The 18430-nt window shown below is 35.8% G+C and overlaps 1 protein-coding gene across 1 annotated transcript in view; it reads left to right on the top strand.

The window, feature by feature from the left end:
* Positions 1 to 18430, top strand: part of SPATA17 (spermatogenesis associated 17) — an 86645-nt gene that overhangs the window by 49497 nt on the left and 18718 nt on the right. Inside the window, exons 7-9 of the mRNA XM_054196585.1 lie at positions 2206 to 2409; positions 7701 to 7852; positions 16747 to 16882. Coding sequence (XP_054052560.1) covers positions 2206 to 2409; positions 7701 to 7852; positions 16747 to 16882 — 492 coding nt within the window. The remainder of the gene's footprint in view (positions 1 to 2205; positions 2410 to 7700; positions 7853 to 16746; positions 16883 to 18430) is intronic.

Genomic DNA, 18430 nt, shown 5'->3' with positions numbered 1-18430 from the left:
GTGCAATAAAGCTGAAGACAACATATGGAACTTTTGTTTATGTAGCGCTTAGAGGTGTTCACAAGTAAAAACATACTGGGCTGATAAGAACATTGCCATAGGACAATATCTGAAATATTACAAAAATAATAACAGCATCAGGAGAATCTGTAACTTCATGAACTGTTTATGTGAGTAAGAGCCAGACTTGAAGAACCAAACTTTTAAGATGCAGCTGGATTTTACAGATCATACATATGGACCTGCAATGTTGCATTCACTCCAGTGGTTCTACTTGCCTGCTATTTGAAGCATGGATCCCTGCTATTTCAGTCTGGCATCCTGAAGAGCTGAAGGCACAACCAGTGGTTGTTTGGCATACATATGTTTCTACCATTTATCTCTATTCAAGTCTTCTTTCCCATTACACATTTAGACTGATAGTGTAGTGGATAGTTTATAGGATTTGCACTAAGAGGGGAACATATAACAGAGTTCCAAAATAAATTGTCCTTAGGGCCAGATCACTTACAGAATTGAAGAATATGTATAGTAGAATTTTGAATAGCCCAACAATATTTTGAATAAGCTACCATCTCTGAATATTTTTGTCCATTAAACAATAAGTTTTATATGGGCCTTATTTAACTGTTTTGACACAAGAAATTGGAACTTCCCAGTAGGATACGTTAATGAAAAATGCATTAGAGCTAATTGGGGAGTGTTCAATCCTACCAGCCCCAAGAGATTAATACTTTATGAGGAGGCTGATGCTCTACTTAGTTTTCTCGTGGGTCCTCAGTAGTGTTCCAATGGAGATTTTAAACATTTTCTCTTTTCTTTATCTTTCTGACATCAGGAAACTGATTTCTTTTCCTACTATTTTGTGTCAATAATTTTTAACAATTAAAATTATAATAAAAGCAAAGAACAATATATTTTAACTGAGCAAATCTACTTTAAAGGTCTTAAGAATACTCTGAGTAGACTGTTGTGGGATATATAATTATCCTTAAAGCAATTCAGTATCTTTAAATTAATTTTCATCAGGTGTATTTTGAGCATATGTCATCATTTTATAGGAGATTTAGTGGCTTTCTTCAATACAGTATAGGAATTCTCATGTTTAACAGTTTATAATTAGTTCAGTAAACTCACATATGTCTATTTGAGAATTGTTTATATACAACTGATAAAATCCCTACATTTATAGGAATGATTTGGGAACAGGCTGTCACATAATTTTGACTTCCCAGATATTCACAGAATGTTAATGACATAGATTACTAGTTCAGAATCTGAAATGTATACTTTATATTAGTAATTGTTTTATTAGATCACACTAGTGATGCAATTAATGATGTATCTTGAAAAAATAAAATATCAAATTCAGTGAAGAATGAATCTTTCAGTTGAATTAAAAATTCAGAAAATTTTATTCTAAATTCTTGTTTTTCACAAGTTTTATGCTATTAAAACTAAATACATTTGACTAGTGGAAGGAATTTAATACAAACATTTTGTCGGAAAAAAACAATTACTGGTTTTTCGTATTCCATAATTTTTCTTGTATTTCCCCTTAATTAATCACTCAGCTTTACTTTTAAAAATTCTGCGGTTGCCACTGCCTTAGTCCTCATTGTGAATTAGCTAGCACAGAGTTTAAAGGGACAAGAGTTATATTCCCTTGCATATTTATTTTGCTCTTTAAATATGTGTTTGGAAATAAGAGGTGATATATTTTTGTTCCTATTTCGTACAGGAATTTAAATTGGAATCTAATTTAAACTTTAAATTTCAAAACAACTATAATACTTTGCCTTTAAACTTTATGCAAATTTGTACACATTTGATTATTTTTTAAGGGAAAACTGGCATGTTTCTTTGACTACTGTTTTGGAAAGTGGAAGACTAAATGTGACTGAATGAAAACATGGGTTTGAGATACAGGAAGCTCTTCCTTCCATAAAATTAAAGTTACCCCCATTTGAAGGGCTGAAACTCAGATTATACATTACATTATCCTATTTAAACCCTTTTGTAACTGTAATGCAATGCTAAGAGATGCATTTAAACTATAGATCTATCCCATGTAGTAGTCGTCAGAGACTTCGTGTAGAACTGTTTGTTATGTAGGGGCTTTTTTAATTGATTTGATTTATAAAATAAATGCAGGAATGAGTTCTAAGTTAGTTGAAGTCAAAGATAACTCCATCTTCTGCTTAGATTGCAGGTATCTACAATTCACCGCTCAGAAAATCCCCAGATCCAATGGAACTGCTTCTACGGAAGTCAAAGCCATTGAGCCACAGACAGCAGCAAATGAAGAGTCCCTTCGCCTATGAGCTCTATGACTGGCCAACTTGTAAAAGGCCTCCGACTTTCTCCACAGCACAGCCACTACCACCTATTGGCAGACGGAAACCTCAGGTAACATTTGTTAGTGTCTCTGAGGCAGCTTTTGTTTGTCTCTTTTGTCAGAGATTATCATCAAATATCTTGAGTTGGATCATCGAGTCCAAAAATCTCGTTTGTGGATTTGGTTTTTATATATAGATCTAGTGCTTGTGATCAGGATATAAAGTCTTTGAAACAGGTTTGTCCTAAAGAAAAAGAAACATAGGTGGTATGTAAAAACAGGGAAATATGATTCTTTAGACTTTACTTGTGTTCTTTGGGGAAAAAAATATCATTTCTGATATTTCAAAGGGAAGACCTGATATAATTGAATATCAATATTATGATTCATTAGAGGTAGAATACTTAATTTCCAATTTTAAATCAATAAAAAATATGAGAAATTAAAGGTAATGGGACACATTAACCAAATTGTGATAACTTTTTCCTCTTTTTGGAATTGTTTTCCATATGAAGGCCAAGAGACATCCTCTCAGTATAGAACAGTTCCTGCTTTTTTGTGTCCACTAGCTGCATGTCAGCTTTAATTACAAAAAATTCTACATTTTGTTCTGCATCACAGACAAGTTGCCCGGCTTCCATTCTTAACTGTCATGGTGTCAATTTTAACTTTAGTTGATGTCAAGATATGTTGCAGATAGCTTTTTTTTCTATTCCATAAGTTAATGAAGATCTCTGAGATAATGCATCAGACTAAACATCCCACAAGATGGCAAAACAGTTTTTGCCACCTTATTATCAAAACCTACTGGAAATGTGCCCAATATACACAGCAGATAGCCTTTTGAGACCTTTATGTTCCTCACTGAATGATAGTACAATGATATGTAGCTTTTGCCAGTAAATGCCTGGTACAGGTACTTTTTGGGATAGAAGTATTCTGTCTTTCCCTCTATTCTGAAGAATTTTTCAGTTTGCCCAATCTACTGAACCTCCTACTTGCCTCACACATACACTTTCAGTGCCAGTTTGACTTTGAATGACCACAATGTCTTCAGAACCTCTTACACTTTTTTTTTTATCTGTCCTATATTTAAATTTTGTCTTCCATATTTAGCTTGGAAAGACAATGCTTCTGAATGAGTCCCTCTCAGTAACTTTTATAGAAGCTATCATTTAGCTAGAGAAATTAAACAACAATAATGAGCAATAAGCAATGTATAATATATCTTTATCAGTATTTTACTCCTCTGAATCAATATGGTTATTTTCAGTATATTATTACAGCCCTTGGCAGAGGTGATCTGAACACAGTCTTAGGTCTGAACTACTGCTGGCTTCAAACTATGTGTACATATGCCATTTGCCACAATTTGCCTGTGGTTTATTGATTGCATCCAAATTGTTCTTCAGTGGGGACAGCCGTGGGTGTACTGGCTATTCCACACAGAACAGGCTTTTCTCATCTTTACGTCAGGACTGACTTGTCTGTATCAGTGGTGGGACATGAAGGTAAAGGCAATTGGGTTAGAACACGAGGCGAACATGCAGGCCTGCCAGAATACCTCTGTAGAAGTAGAGGTGAGCCACACAGAGATCCACACTGCTTATAACAGTAAGAATCAGCTTCGGGGCAATTCTCCACCTTTGTCCTTCCCTCCTTGTGTTCTCCCTACTGTGACTGCTTGAGCTTTCTCATTGAATGAACTCGTTGACTCACATTAATATCGAGACAAAGTGTGAGTCAACAAACAGTTTGGGTGATCAGGGAGTTTGGCGTTGAGATAAATATGACATTATAGCTTTACCTTCTGGGACCAAAGGGGCCATGATGGTCCTTCAGTGGGATGTGTCTGAATGCACTGTCTCTCAGGACAGAGGGAAAGATTTTGCATAGTGGATGTGGTGTAGGAGCCATGCTTTTAAATAAAGAGGGAACTCAGAGGTTTTCTGTTGTTAAGTTGCTCTTGTAAAATCTCTTTGCTGTATACAAAGTATTTTACAAGCTTCTGTTTGGATTTCTAATATTTTATAGACCTTTCGAAGTTCAGACGCACACACAGCAGTTGTGCACAGATAGCCTTTTAGAACAAACCAGAAGAGTTCAGTTTATTTTCTGCACCTCAAAGAGGGAATTTACTATATAATACTTTAATCCTTTCAGTACCCTGGGATGTACACTGTGGGGTAAATTTTCAAAGCACAGCGCGTGGATTTAGCTGCGCGACTCTTATTGATGTTAATGGGAGTCACACGGCTAAATCCCTGCACAACACTTTGACAATTTAGGGTTGTATGTCTAAGAAAAGGACACTGGTTTGAGCTGATGAAACAGCTGGAAATGAAAACCCATCAGAACGCATCATCCTAAAAGTTTTCTGGTGTGACAATAAGGAATTTAATTATTAGATATACTTGTGTCCTAGTTCTCTGTGGTAACACTTTTTGGCACCAAGCTTTTTTTTCTAATATTTATATGGCCCACTGTGAGTCATTTGTTACTTCACTGTTCTTTCAGTTATATAAAATTTGTATTGCACACAAAGTTGGATATTTTATATGGTAATGTCATTATAAATGTTTAAAAGAACAAAAATTAGCTATCTATCAGCTTTCTCTTAGGGAAATGGGTATTTAGCAATTTATAGGCAAGCTCTGTGTGTGTAAGACAGTGTATTTATAAGAAAAGTTTTAATGATACTTATACATCAATTAGATCTATCATTTTTATTACTGAGTTAACTAGAATTACTATTTGATGGAAACATAGATAATGCTAAAATTAGTCATCTGTTCATTAAAAGGCATTAATAAAAGAAAGCACATTGCCATTTTTAAGGAACTTTTTGCATGCCGTTAGCTCTCCTGGAATGGGGGTGGTGAAGCACATTTGATTTCATGTTGATCATAATTTTTATCGCAAGTTTCTGATTTTATGGTAAAGTAGTAAGAATGCCGATCTGATAACCTTTATTTGGCAGACCAGGCAGTGGTGAGAAGATTTATGCTACTCAGTATAAATTCCCAACATAGAAGACAGAGTTGTGTGATTTGCTTTCAGGATGAAAAGCTGTTGATTGATTCCCTCCCTTCCTTTCCTAGCCTGACCTCCCCAGGAAGATTTCCATTTTGAAGCAGGATGCCCAAAATGCTTGCAGGCACTCCCAATTTGAAAAGATTTGTAAGCACCGTTCTACCTCAGATTCCACAAATCTCAAAGTTAATGTTGTAAGATGGAAATCACAGAATCACAGAATGTTAGGGATTGGAAGGGATCTCTAGAGATCATCTAGTCCAATGCTCTGCTAGGTAAATGGGTTTTTTAGAGGTCTTGTCATCTTAGATATACTTCTTAGGTAGCTATTGCTAGGTAAGTTTCTTCAAATACATGATCCACAGGGATGGAAAAATCTGCTGGGAATGTTTAGAATTATCTTAATATTATAAAGTGTATGTGCCACTTTCATTAGTGATGACACAGCCTTGTTTGAGAGACCTTTGCTTAGTTACACTGTTACCCCCCTCCTTCCATTACTAGTTGGACTCTGTTAATTTCTTTTGAACTATGGATTGAGAAAGAGTTAGAAGGTCTTGGAAATTAAAGTTGGAGAAATATCCTTGCTTGGATATCTGATTTGGCCCCTACCCTGATGGAATATGAGTCAATATTTTACAATGAAGAAGAAATATTCTGAAAGACTGTTTTCTAAAAGCAAACATATTTATCTTGCTATGATTTGACAATAGTACATTTCTTTCTTCTTTGTTCTGTATATCCACTTCATGCAAACATCTTGCAATACAGAGTATTAATTTTTATTGCAAATTTTAAACTTTCTTTCTAACTTGATAATCACATTATGTATTACTAGAACATTGCTTACTAGTTTTAATGACCTGTCCTAGTATCAATTATTCTCTCACAGGCGATAACACTTTTAATTCTTTTTTTAAAGACTTACTGTGATCATATTAAATTAAAATATTGGTTTTTTATGCAGACTTAGAACATAGAAGCAAGAAAATACCTACAAGAAGTGTAATTAAGCTCACTTGCTTTCTAGGATCTTTAAAAAGATCTCCAAATCATGGTGCTGTGCCTTTAAAAAGTAAAGTTCCGATAAAAATCCATTAACTACTTTCAAATATAGCAATCCTCCTGTCCAGCTGTGAAAAGTACTAGATGATACTTATTTGCCATTTGTGTTATTTACGGTCCATGACTTTTATGGTAACTGGTTCCTATTATTGGTTTCTATTAATGTAAAACATAAGTGAACATAAATGAGGCGTGAATCATTTCTTTTTATTAGCCCCACAGTCTTCACTCAGTGCTTGCAGTAACTCCAGCTGTGACTTGTTAGTGATAACCTATTTAAAGAAGGATATCTTTAAGAATAGAGGCTGTGATTAGGATTCTTTGTCTGTCCATAGTTTCAGAAGGTTTCACTAGTTCATTGCAGGATCAACAACAATGAAAATAAAATTAAAAAATACTTAGCGACACTTCTAAATCCAGAGCTGCCACTAAACTGTCCTGAGCATAATATGTCACTAATTATACTACAGGTAAGTTTTTACTGATTAGTACTAATAGCAAGTCATAGGATATGTCACTTTGAAAGGATTTCCTGCTGCTGTTTCTCTGTGTTGTTAAATGTTAGATGCTGATGTGATCAGCTATTAAACAACACACTCTGAAAAAAAGATATATATGCGTGTATAGAGAGAGACTTGTGAAAGAATTATGAGCTTTCGTTTTTCTGTTAAGAATAAGGAATTTAATGTGGAATTAGACATTTTGAAAATCGACTATATGCCTTTATTATTGAAGTCATTAGTTTGAATTGTATCAGAAGAATTGGGTCTTAAGTCATGTATCAAGTTCCCTTCCAGGTAGCTTCGCAGTTAAATTGAAAAAAGCATGTCCTTTAAGGTAAAACACTTTTTATCCTGTGAAAAGGAAAACACTTAAGATATCTGCTTAAGCAGAATCTAGATACAGTTAATACTTGTGTATCAGATTTCATTTCACCAGTATTTTTTCCAAGGAAAATTAAGTTTTCCTAATAATTTCTAACAATGTATTGTTTTAAAATAATAAATATTTATTAGTAGTAAAATAAATCCAGAGTGCACACTTCTCATTCTCTCTTTGGAGCTTTAGAGCATGTTATCAACCTTTGTGTTATCCGTAACTCTCTACAAAAATAAACTGCTTTAATTATTTTGGAAGAAAAGTCTTGCTACACTTCCCAGACATTCCGTGTCCTCTTTCATCAGTGATGTGTCATGAATAAAAGAAGGAAAGAAAAGAACTGTAACCCCACCATAAAACACTAACATTATCCTATACCTTTCAGGGGCCTTTCCGCGATACTGCTGAAGTATTGCAGCAGCGCTACAAGCCTTTGGAACCAACCTTGCGAGTGGCAGCATCAATCAATTCACCACTAGAGAAGGCCAGAGAGGAAATGAAAAAGGAGGAATGGAGAAATTGTATACATGACAATGAGTAAGTTCTTTGTTTTTTCCTATATTGTTATGAGAATGTTTTCTTTATTCCGTTGCTTTCAGAAACCTTTCATGCCTGACAAAATAAAATGTCAAACCTGACAGCTTACTAGCAGACATTCTATGTACGTACTTCTGAATTCTGTGTCTTTAGATTATAAACTGTTCAGGGCAGAGACCTTATCTTGTAATTGTGTGACATGTGCCATCCATATCTATGAATCTGTAGAAGAACTTGTAGTAATAGTAATATGTGATGCAACAGATGGGCTTAATGGGAAATAAGAAAACAAGTGCAAATTCTGTTTTGCCACATGCACCTTGCCAAGGAAAAAATACTGTTTCAGTCTTCGTATTCAGGGAGCTTACAGACTATGGGAGGAAAACATGGTGTTGCATGCCAATGAGACTTGCTTTCTCTCCCAGTCGACTACCAAAGCTCACTTGGAAAGGAAGGGAGCATATGTTGCACATGTTAGAACGTGATGCAAAAACGGTAATCATCTTTGAAGCAGTTTGGGTTCCTAAGCCATAGCATCTCTAACATTGTTAGACAGGCCAATTCTTTTCCATACAATCCCAAATACAGGCATAATCCATCCCAAAAGATTTAAGGCTTCTTTCCCAAAAGATCTAAGGCTATTGCCAAAATATTTCCAATTTTTTTCTTATCGTGATGTAACTCTTTTGTCTAATCATAATAAAAGCCTATTAAGTCACCTGCTCTGGCTTTGTAGCTAACAAGAAAAAAATTGATGTTTTGTCAACTTTTCCCTTGAATTCACTGCTCTTGACAATCCTTTGACACTTCAATACCAGAATTCAGGACAGAAAGGAATCACTTTTCCTCATGAGCAGGCTGTCATCCACTGATTCACTGGGACATGATGCTTTGCTATCTTTGATCTGTTTCAAGCTTTTATATCAGATCCATGTTGCCATGTGTCAGCTTCAGAACTGTGACTAGAATGCCAGAATCAAGTGCATTGGCATAGTTTGGCTTTTATGTTTTTATTGTTGGATTGCTTTCTTTGCATTTTCCTTGATTTAATATTAGCAGTGACTTTAAATGGAAATTCTACTCAAAAACAGTTTTGCAAGAAAAATATCTCTTGGTTCAGCTACTTTTCCACTTTTAGGTTGTGTTATTTTTTACATTTGGTGCCAAAAATGAGATATAGTACTTCTTATTCCTTTCATACCAAAAACGTAACTGAGTTAAGTCACAAGTAAAAAGGTACTTCAGCTTTCTATTCCTCTCAGTATTCTTTCATACATTGGGATGAGAGGGAAGCAGCTTAACTTTCACATATCATCTCAAATCTGGGCCATTTTTTAAAATTACTTTTATTTTTAGCTTCTGCTGTTGAAACTTAAAAAAAGAAAAAATAAACAAACAAACAATCAAAACATGGGGTAAAAATTAACACTCTAGCTCTCATTTAAAGGGTTCATTTCACTGAATAAGTTTTGATTGATGCATTCTAAGTGAGGATGGATGATATATTTCATTTCTAGGCATGACTGTATTGCCGTTTTAATTTGACAAGGTTTACCCCAGACATCACTGTGTCAACAGTTTCAGAAGGTCAGATCTTGTAATAAATATTTCACTCTTCAGTGACTGAATTGTGAAGCTTTGGTCTTGTACAGTTTGAATTTGGAGTCTCCAACTTTGACAGATATTAATTGATCAGGGATCTTTATTTACCTTATGGGTAAGGAAACATTTGGAGCCATCCTTAGTGCAAAGAAACAATGCCCTAACACCAATGATTCTCAGCTTCATGCACGCTAAATGCATAGTGTGTTATACATTTCCAGGCTGTGATCATTCCGTTTGTGCTTCATATTCAACCAACCATGCAAGGGTCACATCTGTAACCTTGAAGAGGTGATGACAGAGTTGCAGGTCATCATCAGGACTAACACTTACTAGTCATGCTACAGCTGCTGTGTGGGATGCCGGTCTCCAGGGAGAAGTCAGCAAAGGGTTACTCAGATCCTACAGTAGTTTTTTCTCAGCAGTGTCCATTCTGAATTGACAAATTTCTGTCTCTTTCTATGTAATTGTGTACTTTGGGACTGTATTTCTTCCTGATAGTGCTTCCTATGCTGATTATTCTCCTATTTTAGAAAATAAGGAGAGAATGAACAGCGGAAGTGTGTGGCGTTGGTTGAGAAAGCTTGTGTTTGCATAAAATAACAAACTGAGACATTGATCTATATATTTCCAGAGTGCGTATTGTGTGATATCTCTAAAGACAGAAAAATTGTCTATGTATACCTGCAATTTCCAACAACATTCAGAATTCCCACTCGTCTCAGGATTCTTTAAAGTGGTTATATGTTTTCTCTAATTGTTTCAAGTTCTGAGAAAGTTTTTGCTTCTGATAAAATGCAGAAATAATTGAAAAAGCTGTAAGAGTTTGAGGCAGGTGGAAGCAGCACAAATGAAAGCAAGAATGTTGTACTTGCTTAAAGCAACTGATAGAATTTCTGATTTTTGCAATGAAAGAGCAACTGTGTAATCTAGCCTAATAAGAATGATTTCTTTTTCTCATGCAATTGAAGCTGTTACTGCCTTATTGTGCTATTTTTCATCCAAATGAAGTGATTTCCCCCTCCACTTGGATAGGAATGACAATCGGACTCCTTCAGGATGGCCACTTAATAAACTAGTGTCTACTTTGAGACACCAACTGCTGGATCCAACAGACTTAGATCACTAAGCATGAAAAGTTCTTTACTCAGTTGCATGCAGCTGCATGCTGGTCTGATTTTCCAGAGAACAAAAATGTAAATTATTTTCATTAACTTTGCTGAAATCTGTCTCACGTAATATGCCTCATACTTCAAAGTATACTATTAAACATCTTTATAAACTCAACGTATATCAGAATGAGTTGCAATGTGGTGATAGAATAGGGATAAATCAGCAATACTATAAGGCTGAGGTTTCCTGATTTATTGTAGTCTTTCGGTGTGACATCAGGCAAAGCATCCCAGCTTCTGGCTATGTCCGTGCTCAGTGCTGCACTGAAGATAGCCAGGCTTGTCCTGAACACACTGGTTCACTTGTGTGCAGCAGAGTGCAATGTTTGCATACCCTGCCTCTCACTCTGTGCGAACATCGCAGCACCAAGCTCCTCATGGGCTTAATCTCAGCAAGATAATGCTTTCCTTTAGAACCAGTTTAGGTGCTTCCGTGCTACGCAGTGCTGTTCATGGAAGGTACGCTTACAGAGAAGTTAATGGCCTAAATAAGCTCTATACTTGGAGAGCATCGGTGTTATGAGCTGCCTGGTATTAATGGTAATAAAATTTAAAAAGCAAGTCACTTCAAGATTTAAGATTTTAAAAAAATCTTTTAATTTCCACATCTATAAGATCACTTTACTGTATTTCTGACTTAGCTGCAGTGAAAATGGCTACTAGATTTTATGTCATACAAATAAAACACATCTGAACTTTTTTCAAATTATACTTAGTTTTTCATATGCTTTGCAACTTCAGCAATTTGCATATTTTCTGGACTGTTATTGTATTATGATAAACAGGGATTATCATATATTTTCAGATAATGTTTTCTTAACAATTCAACTTCTATTTGTAACTCTTCCATTTATTTTAATTACTAGCACAGTGTGCAACATTTATTAATCAGCAGAGCCTTTTTAAGTTAAAATACTAAATTAGCTAACCCCATTAACACAGAATACTCCAAACAAGCAGTAATAGGAGAGGTAGTTACTGTGCAAATCGTATTATACATGCGGGTGCTCTAGGGCACAGTTAAGCATGATTACCCTCTTTTGATCCAGTATTCCTCTGCTTCTTCCAGCTAATTTCCACTGGAAATTTACAAAGTAGCGCCTTCATTTTTCCATCTTAATTTTTCTAATGAAGTTCTGGTACTTCATAACACTGGGGATGCAGATAATAAGTCTGTGTATAATTAAGAAGTTCCGGAATTTGCTGCAGAAGAGATCTCTTTTACTTCCTACAAGAAGTAGACTATGCTTCTCTGTGCCACTTTACTTTATCACAGACAGGAGTTAAACAGCCAGAGGCTTCTTAGATTTACTGACGTTAGGATAAAAGTGATTGATAGTTTATTGAAAAAGTATGTATTTAGTATATTCCCGTAGAAAATATTTGTAATAAGGCACCCAAGAAAAGTATCTTATGGCAAAAACACGGCTCTAAACGTAATCTGACTAGCTATGTTCAGTAAAACATTCTCTCTTTAGTTTTGTAAATATCACTTTGATTCTCTTTAGTTTTGTACATTACACTTTGATTTTAATATGCACTCATTATGAACTAAATAATGGCTGTCCTGCTGTAGTCGTTTTGATATGGAAAACCATTGTGCTTCTTCCTTTGTTCCCTGAGTGAAAAGATAGACACTGTTGGATTTGATGAAGAAATTACTTCAGGTATTATCCAAGTTTGAAAGCTTAAAATTAATTTAATGTTTTATTTAAAGAAAAGAAAAAGTTAAAAGGCTCACAGCTTCCTGAAAAGGAAGCATAGCTTGTTTGGAGTTAATTGTTCATGGTCTCATTCAAAGTGAGATAAATTTTTTTTTTTTATTTGAATTAGATAAAGACAACAAGGAATTGAATTGTTATTGCATAGAACCACTTCAGGTAAAAATATAAGAACACTATCACACATCTAGAGTTAAGATTTTGGTAGTATTTTTACTTCTAAATTACAAAAATGTACAGTACATACAAATACTATGAAAGCTTGAAAAACCACGTAAACAGAATATTCCTTCTAGTTCTCTGGTCTCAATATTTCTTATTGTGCCCTGGTAGTGCAGCATGTATGGCAGTCTGGCAGTAGATAGACTGCCATTCTCAGAAGCCTGGGTAAAGTTTGAAGCATTTCTGGTATGAGGATTACAGGCTTGCACTGCTAGACTGCTGGAATTTTGCCTCTTGGGCTGGTCCAGAGAACCTGCTGAAGGACTGCTTTGGTTTTTGCTGCCATTTCAATTCAAGAAAAGGTGAATGCCTCTGAACTGTGTCCTGTTGGTGGGTACCACATAGCATTGGGATGCTGCTTCCCAGCAGTAAGTAACGGACCTGACAAATCCTCCTTCCTGTTTGTGCTGCTGCTCTCTCCTCTCACATAGCCATAGCCCAGTACCTACTGCTGCTTCTATCATCACAGATAATCCAAATGGAAAGCTTTTAGTGTCTAAAAGGCCTCCCCCTTCTCCTGCCGCAATAGTGAGAGATATTACAATAAAAGAGTCAGAATAGAGGGAAGAAATGGTAGGTGAAGAATGCAGGAAGAAAGGTCATGAGGAGGTAAAAATTTTTTGGGGAAAAAAAGGATTAGAAAGATGAAATTAATAGTAGCAGGGAGGTGCAGGATAGGATGAGTGAAGGAAGAAAGCAAGCTATTTTTATTTTTGTTAACAACAAATTTCAAGGGTATCTTTCAAAATTTAAATACATGCCACCAGCAGCTGTCAGGTCCAGGACTGGCTACTAAATCGAGGCTTCTAGGTCTTTTTACGCTAATTAGGTTCAACGTAATGTGGTCCTGGCAGCAGTGCAGCTGGCCTTCAGTACCAGTGACATTGCCAGCTTTGGTCCTGGTCCTCCCTCGGCTTGTTTATGTGCATGTAGTACTGCTATTTGTAGAACCTGAGATAGTTTCTCATTTTTTGGTTCCAACTCTTTCCCCCTGTCCCCTGTCTTGAATGTATTCTTTGGCATATCTCTCATTTAAGCTTTTGTGGTGGGTGAAATGAAATAATTTTTCATTTTGAAATTTATTTCTTTAGGGCAAGTTCACCTCCCATTTAATCATCAACTTTTTGAAAGGCTCAGTTTATACTGATTATGTTTTATGGCACGATATAACACCAATATGGAATTTAATTCTTCTTTGATCCTGCTACTTCTGTCTCTGTCATATTTACTGAAAACCTTCAAGAATTTGTGAATTTATACTTACATCATAAGAAAAAGCTGAAATCCAGATGTAAGAATCCTGTGAGTGAGCTTTTTGGGGGGGGGGGGGGGGGAAGCTATTGAGGTCTAAAGTTGTGCAGCTGATAATGGCATCATACCACTGTCTGGATTTAATTTTCTTCTCCTTCCATCACTCTCTTCTGTCACATTCAGAGCACATACTGTCATTAATTTGGGGAAAAGCTGTGTCAGGTGTATATATAGAGCTACAGAACACAATACCATCACTGAAGTGTTTTGCAGTGCTATTGCTTTTTACTGTTGTTACTGGTTGTGGATGTATAATGTCTTTTGTATGACTCCCATTAATTTGGTTACCCTACTTGAACATTAAAACAATTTTTGTGTTTTTTAATTACTTATTCACATAGAGTAATGAAAATTGTTACTTGCTATAAACAGACATTGAATTTGCAAACATGTGATCCTTTCTTCTAGTTAGACTGTTACCACTATAAGGATCTGCCCCCTTGGCTCTGACAGCAGAACTATAGACAGAAGGAAAAAGAAAATTTCTACTTTAGACTACTTTAAAAATATAATAGGGTATAATAATATAATGTTCTTTCATTTCAATTTTAATATTCTTTATTGTTCAATTTTCCTCAAAAATTCATAGTTGATTTAATTTTTTTTACTCAGCCATAGACATACATTTCAGGCTGTATGGCACATAATGATCTTAGAGGAGATATGCAGAAGATCCCATTTGTGTTAAACTACATGTAGAATATACTGTTAGGTGTATTTTAAAGTGTTACAATATGTATTTTTTTTGCTTGGAATCATGGTAGAACATAGATTATTCTGATTATTTTTTTGCCAAAAAGACAAAGATTAACTGATCCACAGTAAAATCAAAATGTCTGTGTAGGAAATGTTATAAGGAAAACTATAATTACTTTATCCTCTACTTTCCTCAAGAATTATTTTTTGCTATTTTGTGTATAAATTTTAAAGACGTAGTATTCATATTGAATTATGAATGCTATGCCTCAACTAAATTCTATGCATATATGGGCAAATCCCTAAACTGCTAGTCTTGTCTTCACAGCTATCCAGTCCCCTGAGAAAGCCAATTTTCTTTCATGTCTGAACAAAAGAAAAATGTACTATTAAAATGCAATTCAGAAGTGATAAAAACTGCAAGCGGAGCAGCCGGCTCACAGCACCTTCGATGTATTCTCTGGGACACTGGGGCCACATTAATTTTTGTGTGTGTGTGATGTCCATCCCATGTGCAAATTAGCATTACAAGTACCATAATCTGTCTTATGTGAGAGTGTCCTTTCCCATGAGTATACACATGCTACTACAGCTTTGTATAATTTAAAAGTCTGCTAACTCAGTGTTTTTCTTTCGCTAACTTTACATGACATTTTTTTGTGATACTTTAAAAAATAAATTGATATAGCTGGCAAAAATCTAAAATAGCTTCTTTTTATGAAGTGGAAAGACAGACATGTAATTTAAAAAAACCCAAACACTCAAAGAGTTGCTGATGGATCACTTAGTCCAAATAAATAATTTCTGAGTCTGTATCAGCTAAGAGGCAAAGAAAGGTATTTTAATGCCCAACTTTACCAAAAACTTTTTTGACTGCCTAACTCTTACAGGGATTTGGGATTCTGAAAAGCTTTCAACTAGAAAAGGTTTTAATTAACTACACCTGTTGTCACGGCAGTTGAAGTGATATTTTATACTTCTGAAGCATATATTTCTAATTTTACTGTACAACAATTTTTCCTGCACTTGTAGAATTCACAATGTTTGTTTTGTTTTCAGAATGCCAGCAACGATAGGCTTAATTCACAAGATTTTACTTTATATTAAAATGCACCTATTTATTCTCATAACCCTCTTGCAAACTGAAATAGATGGAACTAAGACATCGCTGTAGGGTCTCTTGCAGATCCTTTGTATTTGTCTTTCACCTTCCTCCATAGAGTTTGCTGCAGAACCTACCCAGAAAACCTGCAGTTGTCCATGGGAGTTAGGGGCATCCATCTGAAAATCTATTCCATGCCTAAAGCAGGTAGCTGGAGCTTCACTGTTCAGGGGCACTATGTGAGCAGGGAATCCCCCATCAGTATGACCGAAGGTGAAAGAATCAGACTCCAAAAGATTTCTAATTAGGACATAATTATAACTTGAGCGAAAGCACAAAATTTGTGAATTAAGAACAAATAATTTCTTTGCTTTGTGGTCTGCCAATCCATGAAAGTCACCAGTACTATTTGTATAAGTTTTTATTCTGCTAATTGAAAGTATTGTTTATTTAGCTTTGGTTAACAGACATAAAAAGATGCATATCTAATTTAACGTACAGGGAGAATTCTTTCTGGTGCAAGTTTGCCTTGGTTTATGCTTACAATACTGACATGCTTGAAATGTCTCCATCCCGATGGAACCATCAGGTTTAGGTTATGTGTTGGGGGCCTACATGACTTGTAGAGCAGATGCAAATTGTCCAGAAATGAGCTCTGTACTTGTGCGTGGTGCATGCCTGCCACTGCCTGCTAAAACTTGAGGTGTCAACATGCAGATTCCAGCAAATTGAACCTTGCTCATTCTCTCTTCACATCACACCAGTTGGTAGTGCAGATATGGCCGAAGTAATAATCTAGTAATGCAAGTTATATCTCTGTACAGAAAGTCTTTATTTTATCCTGTTGAAGCTCTGTATCTCTTTGTTCCAAATTTAATATAAAAGCAGCTATAGGAGAAATTGCAGTAATCCTCTCAAAATACCGAGGGGGAACATTAAGAAGGTAGTGGAAAATAGCAGAAACATGTGTCCTTGTCACCTCCTGTAGCGTTAGTATCTATGATTTACATCAACCCTGTGGCATCTAGAGTAAAGCATAACTGTTTTTTAAATATTCTTGAATTTCAGGTTTCTGCCATTTTCTTCGTATCATAAAAATGAGAAGTATGACCCATCGATTCATAGGTCAGTCAAATATGGCCAAGAAACTTATGGAATTAAACACTTCCGGGAAGTACAGCCTAAGAAGTGGGTAGCAGACAAGGTAAGTCACTGCATATTTACTTTTGCAAATTAAGATAAACCTTCAGAAAATCATGGCAAAACCTGATTAGAAACAATGAAAGATTTTACTGCTTACGTTGTTTGGAAAATTCTGAAAATTAGTGAAGAGCCATTCTTGAATGCAAGATTGTCTCATTAAACTGACTGCTTTCTCAGGAGCATCTCATGTTATTTCTGGTTTTGTAGCGCTGCAAGTTTTCCTCAGAACATGTTCTAACACGAGTTTGTGTCCTGTTTGCATTGCCTCTATTTGTATTAGGTATCATAATCATGTTAAAATTTCCCAGTACAAGAAGGATAACGGACTTGGTAGAGAGTGCAGCACAGAGCCACAAGGACAGTTAAGGGACTGGACCATCTTTTGTACGAGGAGAGGCTGAGAGTTCTGGAACTCTTGAGTGTGGAGAAGAGGAGGCTCAGGGGAGATCTCATCAATGTGTATAAACACCTGACAGGAGGGAATAAGAGGGAGCCAGACTTCTCTCAGACTCCGTAGTGTCCAGTGACAGGACCAGAGGCAATGGACACAAACTGAAACGCGTGAAATTACACCTGAACATGAGGAAACTTTTTTCTTTTCCTGTGAGGGTGACAGGTTGCCTAAAGAGGTTGTGGAGTCTCCATCCTTGGAGGTATTCAAAACCCAGCTAGACACGGTCCCGAGCAACCTGCTCCAGATGAGTAGGGGGGTTGGACTAGATGATTTCAAGAGGTCTCTTCCAATCTAAACCACTTTGTAAGGTACGATTACTCATTTCCTTGAAAGTAACTTGACCTTTGTAAATATATAACAAGTTCCAAGGAATCTTAGTTTGAGAAGTAGTATTTTTAAAAGAATTGCTTTTCAAAGCTTTAAAAATGAGCTCAGAGTTAAATTTTGATAATTTAACATACATTAATTAAATCATTGCAAATAAAGGCATAAAGATCAATATTAAAAGAAAAAGATCTAAATTTGTCTTTCAAAAGCAATGAATGGAGGATATGACTGGCTGAAGTCCCACAGCATAAGTATGATATATAAAAACATCTAAAAGTCTTATTGGTGGTACTCGTCCTCTAAAAACTTTCCCTTTACCAGTCCTTAGCACATCTTGCTCAGGCTCAGATGAAGATATCAAACAATGTAAAGATATTTATATTGTGTATCATATCACAAATATATAAGTTATGGGCTTAGCTGAAACAACTAACCTCACTTTACTTGTGATCTTGGATAGATTTCAACATAAGTCTCTGGAAGTGAATACCTGTATACATTAACCCAACATGACACACAGCCTTCCAACCCCAATTCTAAATCAATATGAAGCTTCAATTAGGAGCTGCTTACCCAAACAGAGAGATAAGAGGAGAAAAGAGCTATTTATGACCTACCTGCTGCTTTAATGGGTCATTATTATCCAGAAAAAAAAAATCCACCCACCCAAGCCCTCCACCTCCTCACTATATTTTAATGGAAAAGGTTCTATAGGCAGGTGTGAGGTCATACTTTCTTAACTGTTAAATTTGAAAGAGCTCTTTGTCC

Source organism: Rissa tridactyla, chromosome 3 (assembly GCF_028500815.1).
Source record: "Rissa tridactyla isolate bRisTri1 chromosome 3, bRisTri1.patW.cur.20221130, whole genome shotgun sequence".
Classification (NCBI taxonomy): Eukaryota; Metazoa; Chordata; class Aves; order Charadriiformes; family Laridae; genus Rissa; species Rissa tridactyla.
The sequence above is the reverse complement of the archived record's forward strand: the minus strand, read 5'-3'. Positions and strand labels throughout refer to the sequence as shown.